The 16,468-nt window shown below is 45.7% G+C and overlaps 1 protein-coding gene across 2 annotated transcripts in view; it reads right to left on the bottom strand.

The window, feature by feature from the left end:
* cpne5a (copine Va) overlaps positions 1-16,468 on the bottom strand; it is a 58,641-nt gene that overhangs the window by 15,384 nt on the left and 26,789 nt on the right. For both annotated transcript variants that reach the window (XM_056773282.1, XM_056773283.1), the window contains 5 exons: positions 14,825-14,888; positions 10,599-10,702; positions 10,265-10,369; positions 694-735; positions 413-488 (listed from right to left, as the gene is read on the bottom strand). In XM_056773282.1, coding sequence (XP_056629260.1) covers positions 413-488; positions 694-735; positions 10,265-10,369; positions 10,599-10,702; positions 14,825-14,888 — 391 coding nt within the window. The remainder of the gene's footprint in view (positions 1-412; positions 489-693; positions 736-10,264; positions 10,370-10,598; positions 10,703-14,824; positions 14,889-16,468) is intronic.

Here is a 16,468-nt window from a genome sequence, read left to right as displayed (position 1 = left end):
GAGGCTGTCAGACTCCTTCACATCTCACCACGCCCCCAACCCACAACTGGGCTAATGCTGGGTTGCAAATATACGCATGCTTTCACATTCTGTCTCTTGCGCTCTCTTCCGTTTTATCTTTTGTTTCTATTACAAACTACACCCCAGGAAGCCTAACAAACCATCATTTTCGGTGAAGATCTCTCCTAAACAAACTGGTTTTAATTCGGCTTCCAAAGCACCATAATACCATGTCTAATAACATGAAAATATTCAAAAGAGCTATGGAGATAACCAAGCAAATATTTAATGACTACAGCGATTTTTGATTAGAAAAAAGAAAGTCATGTGCAGAAATATTGATAAATTATTTGATGTGCACCACCAGATCTAATATACACTAATAACTTTACTTGTAATTGTCTGAACTTACCTCGTATACGTTGAACTGGCTTTGCCCGCGGGAAAGCTCTCTGTAGCTGGTGGTGAACTCGCCGATGAAATCATGACTGAAACAGAGAGACTGTTATTGTCTGTGATAATTTCAGAATAGATAGCTCATAAATAGACCAAACTATGTTTTGTAATACGTTTTGTATGATAAATTAGCTGATATAAAATATTATAAACCTTCATGTTGACAATAGAAGACAACTAGATGGCTCATATGTTAAAAAAATGTGTAAGCACATACACGTGTGTGCATTTCTCTACCTTCCATCTCTGTCCCAGTCATATATCTCCACTTTAATTGACCTAAAAGATTCAAAAAGAGCATTTAGGGAAACGGTATTGGTATAAGTTGTGTGTTGTGTACATGTCTGTGTATGTATGACTGTGCATTTGACCATGATAAGGTGTGTACTGGATATGCCCTACTCTCACCCCATGCAGCACTGAAATGAGAGGCTGAAAAAAAGAGTGAGATGCAGCAGCTTTTTGATTAAAAACAGGTTGAAGAGAATGCCTCGCTGTGCTTTTCATCTCCGTACTAAAACCCAACAATTACTGGCCATTATCCAGACAGTGCGCTCAGAATTAAACAGCATTCGGCAGGGACTGTACACTCTGGCTGCGCCGCCGAGCATCACTTCATCTGACGGGACACAGGCGAGTTCAAGTTTAACATTTATTACGTCTGAAGTTTTGAATAATTAGAAACTCATTCTGTTTAAATCAAGTTAACGAGATCAATTACACAGAGCTAAGAGAGATTTGTAGCCTGGCTAATAAAAACGGCCTTGGAGGATAATAGCTTAAGACGCTGTTAGGCGCCAAACCGTGTGACACGTTTTCAATAACGAAAGCATGCAGGTGTTTTTTTATTTTTAATATATAATATTTTATTATTATTTCTAATAATGTACACAGTGAAAAGTGAATTCATGCATTTTGTCATGATCCAGTCCTTCTGGTCAAGAGATTTCTAGTTCCCTTTCTGTCGGTCTCTCGACGTTGTGTCGAGAACGACAGATGGGGTTCGCTCCTGAGAACCTATCAACTCTGACTACTATAGAAAAGGCCAATGAAATTTGGCGAATGAAATTTGCATGCCGGGCTCCGCCCCCGGATATCCGGTATAAAAGGACGCCGGCGTGCAGCATTCATTTACCTTTTGTTCTTCAGAGCCATCGACTCATGAGTACAAAAACTGAAGTTTTTTCTTCCTACAACTACACTGCCGGATCTAAGACCTGTCCCAGCGGATCGTCCCTCCTGCAGCGATCTTCCCCTGGGTGTCTCGGCGGCTCCAGTGGTGTCAGAGCGATTTCTACAAAAGTCCTTTTCAGGACTAACAACTCTACAGCGTGGCATGTCCCGCTGTTCTCTTGGGTGCGGTACCCTCATCGAGGAGGGGGATGGACACGAGCGCTGTATTAGGTGTCTGGGCGTCCAGCACGCCGAGGCAGCGTTCAGTGACGCATCTTGCCCGCACTGCGGGCAGATCGTCATGCAAAAGTTGCGGTCACGGTTGGCTGTCTTCCTACAGGAACCAGCCAACATTTCGTCTGCTACCCGGGCCGTGACATCTGTGGCTAAAACCCAGATCTCCGGACCGGTTAGCGGCGTTAGTGATTTGGGGACTTCTGCGGACGCAAACCCGCCAGCCAAGCGCTCACGGGCCGCTCGCACCCCAGCACGCTCTTTTGGCCATTCCCCACCCAGCGGTGGCACACCGTCTGGATCCTCCTCTGCGCATTCGGCAACGGATCGCAGAGCGGATGAGATGTCGATCGCAGCATCGGAGGGAGAGATGCCGACATCCGACAATGAAGATTCCGAACTCCCCCCCCCGGGGGGTAGAGCTCAGGAGGAAGCAGAAGTCGAGATGTCGGTCATGCTAACCCGGGCTGCCGCCAGCATTGGGCTGCAATGTACGCCATTGCCTCTACCCCAACGCTCGCGGTTGGATACTTGGTTCCTGGGGTCGGAACGTGGTGTCAAGCCACGCCCACCCCCGGTTCCATTTTTCCCGGAGGTGCATGAGGAGCTGTGTCGGACCTGGAGCGCCCCTCTCACGGCTCGTTCCTCGCAGACCAGCTCCGCCTCCCTCACCTCCCTCGATGGTGGGGCAGCCAGGGGCTACGTCGAAGTCCCCCAGGTGGAGCGTGCCATTGCTGTGCACCTATGCCCGCAAGCGGCTGCCACCTGGAGGACCCGACCTCGTCTCCCGTCCAAGGCCTGTAAGACTTCTGCTTCTCTGGTGGCGAAGGCTTACAGTGCTGCGGGCCAGGCTGCCTCCTCTCTCCACGCCATGGCCATCCTGCAGGTCCATCAGGCCAAGGCGTTGAGAGAACTCCACGAGGGTAGGGCCGACCCGGGTGTCATGCAGGAACTCCGCGCCGCCACTGACCTCGCTCTAAGGGCGACTAAGGTGACGGCGCGGGCCCTGGGTCGGACGATGTCCACTCTGGTGGTCCAGGAGAGACACCTCTGGCTTAACCTTGCGAGTATGAGTGACGCCGACAAAGTACGCTTTCTCGACGCACCCATCTCGCAGGGTGGGCTGTTCGGGGACACCGTCGAGAGCTTCGCACAGCAGTTCTCGGCGGTCAAGGAGCAGACTGAGGCGATAAGCCACATTCTACCGCGCCGTGAATCGACGGCCCCCCGGCCTTCGACTTCCCGCGCACCTCCTGCTCCCCAACAGCCCAGGGCCTCTTCGAACCCGACACCGGTTAAGGCGCACCCCCAGGCTGCACCCCGGAAGAGGACTCCGAAGGCTAGGCCCCCTCCTCGCCAGCAGCCTTCCAGGAAGCGCCCCTGACGAGAAGACGCCGGGGAAAGCAACATCTGGCCCGACCGTCACAGTTCCACCTCTGACAGGTCGGTATGGGACGAATCCTGCCTCGTTTCCAAAGCCGGGCCCTTATCAGGGCCTGGCGCCCACTTGCTCACAAAGAGAGTTGTTTCCCCCGCGCGTTCACCCCAGCCTTTCGCACACTCCCCCGGACTGTGCTCGGCGATCCGACCTCACACCCTGGCGAGGTGTGAGGCCGCACACATCCGACAGCTGCCACCACTCTCGACCCGACAGTGCGTGCCGTTGTCCCGCCAGGCAGGAAAACAGGTGGAGCCAACCATCCCCCCGGGGAAGCCCCGGCGACACACGGTTGACTCCACCCGCCAACGAACCACCCTCCGTGGGAATGGTGAAACAGGCCGTCCCCTTGGTCCCCCTGTCACAGTCCCTGGGAGCTTGGCTAAGGTTGCCCACACTGTCTCGGTGGCTAATGCGGACGGTCCGTCTCGGCTACTCGATCCAGTTCGCCAGGGCCCCTCCCAAGTTCCGGGGCATCATCTCCCCCTCTCTCAGAGGCAGAGACGCCTCCGTGCTTCGGGCAGAGGTATCCACCCTCCTGGCGAAACAGGCGATCGAGTCCGTCCCACTAGCCGAGATGTTCAGCGGGTTTTACAGCCCGGTTTTCATCGTTCCCAAGAAAGACGGAGGGTTGCGCCCTATTCTGGACCTACGTATCCTGAACAGGCACCTTCACAAGCTGCCCTTCAAGATGCTAACCCAGAAGCGCATCCTGACATCTATCAGGTGTCAGGATTGGTTCGTGGCAATCGACCTGAAGGACGCTTACTTTCATGTCTCGATTCTTCCTCGACACCGACCGTTCCTACGGTTCGCTTTCGAGGGTCGAGCATATCAGTACAAAGTCCTCCCCTTCGGTCTGTCCCTGTCTCCACGAGTCTTCACGAAGATCGTGGAGGCCGCCCTCGCTCCTCTCCGGGAGAGAGGTGTGCGAATACTCAACTATCTCGACGACTGGCTTATCTTGGCGCACTCGCGGGATCTGTTGTGTACACAGAGGGACATGGTGCTCCGGCACCTAGACCGATTGGGCCTTCAGGTCAACCGAGAAAAGAGCAAACTCTCCCCAGTGCAGACGATCCTCTTTCTCGGTATGGAACTCAACTCTGTCACCATGTCGGCGCAGCTGTCCGCAGCACGCGCCCAGTCAGTCTTGGATTGCTTGGACCAGTTCAAGCAATCGGCGGTCCCCCTGAAACTATTTCAGAGGCTCCTGGGACACATGGCATCTTCCGCGGCTATAACACCCCTCGGATTGATGCACATGAGACCGCTCCAACACTGGCTACAGAGTCGAGTTCCGAGGACGGCGTGGCACACCGGCAGCAGGCGTATGGTGGTAACGCCTGTATGTCGAAGCACCCTAACCCCTTGGTCTTCCATGACCTTTCTCCGAGCTGGGGTTCCCCTCGGGCTGCCCACGAGGCACGTCGTGGTGACGACGGACGCCTCGCTGCAGGGTTGGGGTGCAGTGTGCAACGGGCACGCGGTAGCGGGGCGCTGGACGGGCCCCCAACTGCGCTGGCACATCAATTGCCTAGAGTTGTGGACTGTACTGCTTGCACTGAGAAGGCTCCGGCCTCTAGTGCAAGGTCAGCACGTACTGGTTCGCCTGGACAGTACCACAGCCGTAGCGTACATCAATCGCCAGGGTGGCGTGCGCTCACGGCAACTATCACAACTTGCCCGACGCCTCCTCCTGTGGAGTCAGCAGGTGACCCGCTCCCTGCGTGCCACCTACATCCCAGGCGTACTGAACGAGACAGCCGACGCGCTCTCTCGACAGTACACTCCCTGCGGAGAGTGGCGACTCCACCCTCGTGCAGTCCAGCTTATTTGGGTGCGGTACGGACAGGCACAGATAGACCTCTTTGCCTCCCGCGACACCACCCATTGTCCGCTTTGGTACGCCCTGACCGAGGCCCCCCTCGGCATGGATGCCCTGGCGCACAACTGGCCACGAGACAAGCGGAAGTACGCCTTCCCCCCAGTGAGCCTCCTTGCACAGACCCTGTGCAAGGTCAGGGAAGAGGAGCAACAGGTGTTACTGGTTGCGCCCTACTGGCCCAACCGCACTTGGTTCTCGGAGCTGATGCTCTTGACAACAACTCCCCCCTGGCCCATTCCCCTGACAGAGGACCTGCTCTCTCAGGGGATGGGCACGTTCTGGCATCCCAGGCCAGACCTCTGGAACCTCCATGTCTGGTCCCTGGACGGGACGAGGAGACCCTGAGTAGGTTACACCCCGCTGTGGCTGAAACCATCTTACAGGCACGGGCGCCATCCACTAGGCGGTTATACGCCTACAAATGGCGCCTCTTCTCATCCTGGTGTCTCTCTTAAGGAGAAGACCCACAGAGATGCTCGGTCGGGATCGTGTTGTCCTTTCTACAACAGAGACTGGAGACTAACATCTCCCCTTCCACACTGAAGGTGTATGTAGCCGCTATCGCCTCTCATCACGATTCAGTGCTCGGAAGGTCTCTAGGGCAACACGACCTGGTCACTAGGTTCCTAAGGGGCGCAAGACGACGCAACCCGCCTCGTCTCCGCTCCATACCCTCATGGGACCTTAACGTGGTCTTGAGGGGCCTAGCCGAGCCCCCCTTTGAGCCCCTTGAAGCTTCCGATCTTACTCACCTAACGACTAAGACGGTTCTTCTTGTGGCGCTCGCATCCTTTAAGAGGATAGGGGATCTCCATGCATTCTCTGTGTCCCCGGACTGCCTTGATTTCGGCCCTGGCTACTCTCACGTTCGCCTGAGACCCAGGCCCGGATACGTGCCCAAAGTTCCCACTACTCCCTTTCGGGACCAAGTGGTGAACTTGCAGGCGCTCCCCACCGGGGAGCAAGACCCAACCCGGTCCGTGTTGTGTCCAGTACGCGCTCTGCGCCTCTACTTGGACCGCACTCAGAGCTTCCGCAGTTCTGATCAGCTCTTTGTCTGTTTCGGAGGACAGCAGAAGGGGAAGGCTGTCTCCAAACAGAGACTAGCGCACTGGATCGTAGATGCCGTTACTACCGCATACCGATCTCAGAATTTGCCATGCCCATTGGCGGTTACGGCTCACTCTACTCGGGGTATAGCCACTTCATGGGCACTGGCCAGAGGCGCGTCTCTGGCAGACATTTGTAGAGCTGCGGGTTGGGCTACGCCCACCACCTTCGCAAGGTTTTACAATCTTCGCGTAAACCCGGTATCAGCTCACGTCCTACGTGGCGACATGTAGGAGTGACATCCGGGAGGGCGTATGCCTGCGAAAGCACCTTCCCACCCTCCCCGAGGTTGGGTCAGTGTGCTATCTATCCCCTTTTCTTCTTACCCATTCTGGCTAAGAAAATTGGGACCTCACCAGCCTTCTTTCTTACCCACACCCTGGTTAAGAACAGGCATTCCTTCCATCACTAAGCAAGCACTCCTGGGGGTTGGCTGGGCAGAGCAGCCTTCCCCCTTAGGCCGGGAAACCTTATGACCTATCTCACATAGTTCTAACCGGACCTGTGCTATCAGACGCAGTAACACCCCCTCCGAGGGCTGTTCCGTCTGCCATACCCTCATGACTATGGTTCCCAAGCTTGGTAACCCATGAGCTTCCCCAGGTGGACCTCCACCTCGCGGTACTACCCAGTCCGCCCGTTCCATGCGTTCTCCTCCAAGGACGAGACCATATCATATCTCCACCATTTTCCTCCCCACGGGTAGGAGGTGGCCTCTGCAGCGCTTCTCTGATTAAGAGTTGCGCTTTTCCCGGTGTAAACCCGAGCCGGACGGCCTCTCGCCTGTAGAGAGCTAAGGCCCCGTCCGTGAAAGGTTACCGGTCAGGGCTGTCCCCATCTTTCTCCCAGAAAGCTCTGGAACCCCCCGACCACCACACTGGAAGGTTACAAGTTTCACGAAAGCGTCGAGCTGACACGCCCCGGCTTGTTACCGTCGCTTCGCTGAGGTTGTGACGCGATACACGTTTGTGGCGTTTTCCATTGATAACCCCATCTGTCGTTCTCGACACAACGTCGAGAGACCGACAGAAAGGGAACGTCTTGGTTACGTATGTAACCTCAGTTCCCTGATGGAGGGAACGAGACGTTGTGTCCCTTATGCCACAAACTTGTATCGTTTCTGTTGTAGTTGTGAGAGGCTCTCAGGCTCTTCAGAACAAGAGGTAAATGAATGCTGCACGCCGGCGTCCTTTTATACCGGATATCCGGGGGCGGAGCCCGGCATGCAAATTTCATTCGCCAAATTTCATTGGCCTTTTCTATAGTAGTCAGAGTTGATAGGTTCTCAGGAGCGAACCCCATCTGTCGTTCTCGACACAACGTCTCGTTCCCTCCATCAGGGAACTGAGGTTACATACGTAACCAAGACGTTTTGTGGACTGGGTCGTGACAGTATACGTCCTTGTGTTTATGTTATGAGTGGAAGAACATGGCCTTTGTTTTGTTTGCCTTGTTGGCATTTATCTCACCTGTTCTGAGTCTTAGCCCCGCCCCCTCGTTTCCCTGTCTAGCTTCCCGCCATTCATTCCCATCACCTGCCCTTTGTAATTATCCCTTGTTTGTTCTCCTATTTAATGCCCCTGTTTTTACAGTCCTGTGCTGGTTGGGTTTGGTTATCTCCCATGTGTGGTTGTTCCGCTCCTGCCTTTCCCTTGATACATCAGAGATTTTTGGTTTTGGTTTTTACAGTGTGAACTGTGAGTTTTCATTTTGCCTTGTTTCATGTGTTTGACCCATCGTAAGTTTTTGTTTTTCATTAAAAGAGTTTTTGAGATCACCTGCTGTCTGCAACTGGGTCCTGTCTTGTGATTCATGACACATTTGGGGCATATACTGTGTTATAAAATGGTAGGCTATTGAGAATTGTTACAAACTTAAGTTTAACTTCTCAGTTATACAGGCAGCAAAACTGTAACTCGCAAATCTGTTTATGCATGTGCTGAACTAACAGGTGTTATAGAACATTTTGGAGGTTTTGAAGGATCTTTACTCTCTAAGGCATTTATCAAATCTTAAAGGCAGCAAACATGTGATTTGATGAGAGGAAAACATGGGCTCGAAACCACTGAGCCTCCATTGAAGATCTCCACAGAGAAGATTGAGAAACCTTCCATCTGTCGCCTTCAGCAGACTGATGCAAGACAGCAGATGTAGCAGATGCCCCAAGGTTCACATGGCCCATGTCCAAGAATATGGTAAATGCAAACCTTCTTCCGAAATCTGCTCTATAACGTCTTGGATTCCCCAAAGAAGGGTCAGGCACCCCTCCAGCAAGCACATAAACGTACAAACAAGTCTCTGTTTCAAAGCTAAACTCAACTCTTCTACCTGACAAACAATGTCCAGAAGTTTCTACCAAACTCATAGAGATACGTCAGGAAATGTCTTCACCCAGGAGGCCTGAAGTAGTTTCCCCTGTAAACTCTGAGCTGTGCTCCTAAGGAGTTTGGCTGATTGACAGGGTTAAGCGCTGTGTCTGTCTCTTCCCAAGATCACAGGGAGACGTAGATCAATTTTGACACTATGGGCAAATAACGGTTTCCCTACTTGTCAATCAAACCAAAAATGCACTCATTTAAGACCCCTCAGATGCCAAAAGTTGAGTTGTCTCAGAAAATAGCGCAAGGACACACAACCATGAGATCCAGGACATTGATCTACGTGATATAACAAACTCAAACTTAAAGTGATAGTTCGCCCAAAAATAAAAATTCTGTCATCATCTCACCCTCTCATCATTTCAAACCTGTATACCTTGCTTTCTTCCGCAAAACATAAAAGATATTTTGAAGAATGTTGCTAACCGGCACCCATTCACTTGCATTGGTTTTGTGTCCATTCAGTAGAAGTAAATGGATGCCACCATTGTTTGGTTACCAAATTTCTTCAAAATATCTTCTTTTGTGTTCTGCGGAAGAAAGAAAGCCAAACAGGCTTAAAAGTACATGATGACAGAATTTTAATTCTGGGTGAACTATCCCTTTAAGCTCAAGTTATGGGAATGTAAAAGTCCATCAGAATTAAATATAAATTATTAACTTGAGCAAAAGTAAATCAAATTAGTCATTGTGCATTTCATTCTATATAAAATTCTTGTTTATTGTACTGGTGTATAAAAGCCACACCACACGGTAGCTGATCTTCATTCATAGATTCTTTCAAGACATGTGTTCATATTCAGTTATACAATCTAATGCGATAATGAATATTCTTATTGCGCACACCTCAAAATACCTTGAATAATATGAGATACCTCACTATCTAAATTGTAGATTTCAAGAATGTGCATTAGCTTCTTTCCTATCAAATGCTTCAAATGTATGAAGGGCTGAATGAAATTGCACAACATCTCTCATTATGAATTTTTTTCTGTGAAAGTATTCCAACTGGAATATAAATGCTCATCTCCACTGGCATCTGTACAGCAGGAAATAATTAGCAGAGCAGCACAACAGCTGGAGATTCTCTTTTCTTTTTTTAATCACTTTTATTATCTCTCTCTCTCAAACACACAAACACACACTCGAGATCAGAGGCCAGGTGGGAACTTGGTGGCAGGTGCTTCTGTTCTCTGTGTTCTGATTGGCTATGACAGCTTTCAGGCACCACGCGGCTGCCAATGCTCACCTGGGCCATGAAAATAACCATTGATTGACATAGAAATAAACTAGAAAGAATTTAGCCCTGTGGAGAACAATAAAGTATAAAGCAAATACTCATATCTGCAATACACACAAAATGAAAACAATGTTCAGCAGACATACATCACAGCGTGAAGCGCTCTGTGGTTTAATACGAGGCTTTCAGTGATCAAATACTGCCGATGCAATAAATATCAGCAGTCTGAACTGAATGGAAGAGCACAAAGACGTGATCCCTCTCTACACTCACGTATACAGTGTGGGTTAGGGTTAGTGATGCACTGGTGCATATAAATGCATATAAATGTGTTTGTGTATGTGTACCTGCCATAGTCTCCGTTGCAGAGTGCTCTGACAGGGATGTTGAATGGTTGCCACACAGGGTTCAGTGTACTCTTTACTACCTCGGTTTTATGGCAGATTGTGAACCTGAACAACACAAACCAGTCAAACTAAGCAGTATGCATCATTCTTTTTTATAGTATCACACACCATTTTACTGCTTCTATAGTTTATGTATACGTCTGCATGTAATAATGTTTAAAATACTTGCTCTAGTTTACTGGCTAAAGAAATAACATTTTCAAGACAAGAGACAAGAGATTTTTCCTGTCTGTGGTTTTGTGGGATGGTGAGACTGACAGGTAGGCTAACTCACGTTCCGTCCTCATTACTTCTGTAGAACACCATGAACGGGTCTGAGCGGCCGAAGAAGTCTTTCTTATCCAGTTTATTAGCACAGAACTGCATTGTGGCACAGTCCTGTGAGAGAGAGAGAAAGAATGGGAATAAAGCAAGAAAGAAAGAATAGAGAATGGAAGGTAAGCTTTGACAACAGAGAAATCCATTTCATGCAGCTTTTTCACGGACAGTTTGGATGGATAAAGAGACTCAGAACCCTCAGGCATTATGTGCACACCACACGCAGTTTATAAAGTGATTTAGACACCTGCATTTATGCAAGTTTAAAGGGGAAATAACTCTCTTTGCCTATTCTGTGTAATAATTTGTTCCTCACACAAACTTCACCAGTCCTGACTGAGGTTCGATATTTAGTGCTCAAGAAATACAGGCCCCTCACTTCTAATCAGAATATTTCATACCGTGTCGATAACCACATCTCCTCTGATTGTAATTTTCTCATTCTGACGAACATAATTTTCTTCCCCTGTCCAATAACACTTTTCACAATAGTGGCTACATTTTCCCATTGCTGTTTTTTTAAGTCTTCCCGAGCCTTATTAAAAAGTTAGCAGCTTCGTTGACACGTTTTTAAACCGGTTATAATTACATCATGTTGCATAAAACAACATTGCCAATGAATATAAAATATAATAAAACATATTAATTGGTTATTTCAACGTCACTTATATCCATACAGTTTCTTTGTATCACAATTTTATACTAATACATTTTGGTTTAGAGCAAAGAAAAACACTTTGAGGTCCCCAAATGGTTATTTTCTGCCTGGCACACTATGAACCAATTAGCTGCTAAACACCATCTTCCAATGAGAGCGCCAGTCACAAGGATGAAATTACACTGGAGTCAAAGAAGACGGGAAGAGTGATTAGGAGAAGAAGAAAAAAAGAAAAACATCTATGATTTCTAAAAGAATCATTCACGTGACATCCTGCCCAGTGTGTTGTTGATATATTACACTGCGGTAATGACTGACATCAGTCTAAACTGGCTTGCCATGGGCTTTTAAGGCTACAGGGCCATGATTAACAAAATAGAGACCACTGTCATTAGTGTTAATGGTATGATGTGAGGTCTCAATGGTATGAGGTGATTAGTATTAATGATATAGCCACTGATGAATATTGAGGGGGAATAGCCACTGGACATCTCATGCTCTAGAGACCATTTACCTCATATTTAACGGTGAAAGAGAAGCTCGCTTTTATTAGAATACATTTGCTTGACATTTTTTTTGACTGAAGCAGAAATGGCGTGTATGGAAGGCTTAGTGTATGAACCTAATCATTTAAAACATGATTATAACCCCATCATAAATTCATTTACGCGGAAAATTATTTGAACAGAGAAAAGCCAGTCAAGCTCAGGATGGTTTTTGAAGCCAGCCTTTGTGAATTGTGCAGGACATAATAGGCCTCCTTAAAGGAGCAATGTGGACGTTTTATTGGCATAGCGTTGAGGTTGTGAATTGCAACCAACGGCTCACTCCCCCCTCTATTTCGAAGCACTACAGTGGTTGATACAGGACAAAGATTTTGTCACGTTTTTCGTGTCTTTGCCGAAAGTGGTAACGTATTTACGAAACATGCTCAGAGTTTGTCCATTTAGGGCTACTGTAGAAACTACATTGCGAATTCCATCCGTTGTATGTAGATAGAAATAGCTCATTCTAAGGATTTAATTCATAATGCTTCATTATGTAAGGTCTATACACTTCTGAACACATAGTTATGTATATTGTATTGCATTTCTTTCAATAGATACTCCTAAATATTACTCAAAGCACAAGTGAGGAAATTTGAATCACAGTTTAGTACGTCAGTCAAACTGATTCTTGACATAACTGCTGTATTGTAAATTTATTTTCGTATGGTCATTGCAAGTTATGCAACTTCTTAAAACGAAATCGACTTTTGATATCAACAATTCGCTTTTTCAAAATAACCATGTCCACAACCTGCCCTTTATTCTGCCCTTTATTCTCTTTTCCTTACAGCTGTGCAATGCATGTACTTGATCAAAACCAATCCTTTCATAACATCTTGTAAAATCGTTTGATGTGCCTTATTCACCCCTGCAAAATACACATATATGTAGCAGATGTACCGCTATATTATCCTCACCGAGGAAAAAAGCTTTTTGAGCATTTGAAATGAGCTGGAGTGCGCCGGTGTGTGAGCAATTCACTGCACAAATGAGCAATCCTTGGAGAGTGTGTGTGTGTGTTTGAACCTCTAGCCAATGTAACAGCCATTTCCAACCCAGAAAAGCTGTAATTTACTCTGGGCTGCTATTTCAGCCCTTTAATAAGTACTTTCACCGGTGACAGTATAAACTTTACTAGACAGAGAGAAGAGCGGTAAACATGCCATACTGAAATCTTCCAGAAAGATAACATTTTAAAGAGATACTCTTGCAGAAACTCCTTTCTCTTCCAGTCACGAAAATAGACAGTGTGTCTGTTTAATGTGACATCTTGACTAAAGTTGCATTAAAGTTGCATTAAATAAAAAAATATAAAACACAAAAAACAATATACAGGATGTCCTTCAATTCACTATTCACACATTATTCTTACAATCTACAGATTCATGAGTTGTTGGTTTGGGTTACTGCATGGAACTTACAGTCAGTCACTTAAAGTCCCAGTGAAATTAAAACATTCAATGGCTATTTTTTCACAAAATAATGCACGTGTTTATTGTAAATAGTTTATCGATGTGGGTCATTCTCTTTTCAAAATAACATTTCATTCAGAAATGCGTCAAAATACGGACGTAAAAACCATCGCAACTTCCGGATCACAGGGACTTCAAAGTCAGCCATGCCTGGCTCAAAATGAACTTTTTTGAGAATGTTAAATAATTTAAATTGAACCAAAAAGCAAAAACATGAACTATTAATTAAATCTTTTATGGCCTGATATTGACTTATTCAGAGGACTGCACAGAATCAGATTTCTTCCAACACTCTTAATTTGCATTTTAATGCTTGTCATTCTTCCAAGCCATCTCTCTCATTTATAAGAAGACTCTTATCATAACCATCTAGTGCTATTCGCCGTGACTTCCTCGGGCTCTTTATTATCCAGTAGCATTCGACTTTGACACACCAGATCAAATCTAAAATGCATAGTCTGAATACAAAATGCTCCATCGCATGATCATCTCTAAGTTTGACCAATGTGTGGTTCTTAACACATGTGATCGACTTCAGGACTTTTGACAAGAAACATGTCCAGACACCTGAGGCTTTCTGAGGACATCCCAGGATTCATACCAATCACAATGAGCAACCTTTGAAGGGGACTTCAGACACACTGTCCTCTTTGAGCTGGACAGAGAGGGATCAAAATCCGTATCCCACTGTGGAGACCCGGTTTATCTTCACTCAACACTGAAACTATGGCAATAGGTGCTACAACATTCAATTGTGCATCCTTATTGAAAAACTTTTTGCCAAATCCATAACCCTTTGATTCAATAGGAGTTAGGTTATAAAACACATGTAGCCTAGTATCTACTCTGAGTTAGAATAAGGGAGACAGATTTCGCTTTGTACACTTTCTACCCAGAAGGCAATCATGCAGTTTTTCAGCCCAGCATATGTACAGTATAATTTCCAATGGTACAGATGAAAAAGGCTGTTAAAGGGATAGTTCACCCAAATATGAAAATTCTACATCATTTACTCACCCTCGGGTTGCTCCAAACCTTTATAAATTTATTTGTTCTGCTAAACACAAAGGAAGGTATTTGGAAGAATGTCAGTAAGATCTGTTTGGTAACTTACATTCTTTCAAATATCTTTCTTTGTGTTCAGCAGTACAACCAAAATCATACAGGTTTGGTTAATCTTAAGGTAAGTAAATTGAGAACTATCACTTTAAAAATGCATTTTACTGGCTTATTTTATGGCACTGTTTATGTTTATGGTGTTATGATGAAGGGTTGGGAAAGCGGAGATATTTGTCATTAAAATGGAAATGAAGGTATTAAAAAAGATATCTTTGGTTTTCAACAGGTTTTTGAAGTTTTTCCCATATGTCTGTGAAAAGACATAGGCATCTTTCCAGTTCCTTTTTGAAATACTGTATCTAGCAGTCTGACAGTGAATGGTTTGATCTTAAGAATAAACAACTTAAGTTTCAAAACCTTAAGTAAATAAAGAAGTTAAACTTACCCTGCAGTTTCCTAGTTCCTCCGCAGTGAGAATAATTTTACCACAGTTCTTTCCAGTTATACCACTACAAGAAAAACACAAGCAGTGCATTAACATACACAATTTTTTATAGCAAAGCAGGAATTAATAAAAAGTATGTGACAAACACATTTTAAATTGACACAAAATATAGTTTGAAAACCAACATTAAAGTTAAAAGGATGCAATACATGAGTTTATATAAAGTAAGTGTTTTACCGAGGAGCTCAATATCACTCTGAAAAAATAAAAAAAGGGGATTTTACAATTAGCTCACTGTTTTGGCAAAAACACATACAGAACACACAGCATGAAAAAAGGAGCCATCAGGTGTCAAAACTACTGTGCTTTGGGATGTTTTTACAATGTTTTTAAGATTCAGTCGTTTCACTGTCTTTCACGTTTCCTTATGAATTTTGCTTCACACACTCTGTCAATGTATATCCAAGACTTCTAAAATGTTTACAGGAGGACATTACACTATGCTTGATTCTATAAATAGCCATACCCATTACATAAAACTATACTTCAAAAGTATTTTGTTTTTGCCATCCCATTTCATTAGGAAGTCAACAAATCCGTAAAAAAAAAAATTATTACACACGGTTGGTGTGAATCACTGGCAGTGACAAAATCACCGGACTTCTTTATGACGTCATCACTGGCTCACTGTCACTAGCAGTAACTTCATCACTGGACGTCTTTATGACGTCATCATTGGTTGTCTTTATGACATCATCACTGGCTCCCTGTCACTGGCAGTGACTTCATAACAGGACGTCTTTATGACGTCATCACTGTACATCTTAATGACGTCATCATTGGAAGTCTTTATGACGGCATCATTGGACGTCTTTATGACGGCATCATTTATGACGTCATTTACGACGTCAACATTTATTATGTCATTTAGGCCGTCATAATATATAACGTAATTTACGTAATATACGTGTATGACCTCATCACTGGACGTCTTTATGACATCATCATTTATTACGTCATTTATGACACCTTTAACGTTTTGTGCAGTGCTACCTGAGCAAATTCTTTTTTTAATCATTGACACGATTTACAGCCAAACAAATTCTCGGACTCAGTTTTGGACGTGAACCAAAAACAAGTGAACAGGGTTAAACGGCAGCTCATTTTCTGAGGGTCATACCCAGATGGCTGGCAAATTAGCACTTTTTGGAGACAGGTTTACAAATGCCAGAAAGATGAAATTTAGCAGAACAAGATTAACCATCTAGAAGATTAAGTAACTTTCATATGTTTAGAAGAAGCTTTCAAACAAAGAAGTTTGCAATAAGTGCATACAGCTGCTATTTCTCTTCATTTTAACAAATTTCAAACACTGGCATTTGTGAACAGTTATAAAGCTTTATCTGAGCTTCATCCAAGCATCTCTGTGCAGACACGTAAATTCATTCATAATTGAGAACAACCACTGTTCGACAAAATCCAGTGAAACTGACAAAGCAATAACAAAAGTATGTTTGTCATGAAGACATTATAAAAAAATGTTGCACTGTGATTGCAGACACTAACGAATTGAGGATTGTAACGCTAGCGTGGCTGTATCAGTAGCAAAAAGCCATTTATAACCTCATTCACTGTGAGGCTGCT

This window comes from Triplophysa dalaica, chromosome 18, assembly GCF_015846415.1.
Source record: "Triplophysa dalaica isolate WHDGS20190420 chromosome 18, ASM1584641v1, whole genome shotgun sequence".
In the NCBI taxonomy this organism is placed as follows: Eukaryota; Metazoa; Chordata; class Actinopteri; order Cypriniformes; family Nemacheilidae; genus Triplophysa; species Triplophysa dalaica.
The sequence above is the reverse complement of the archived record's forward strand: the minus strand, read 5'-3'. Positions and strand labels throughout refer to the sequence as shown.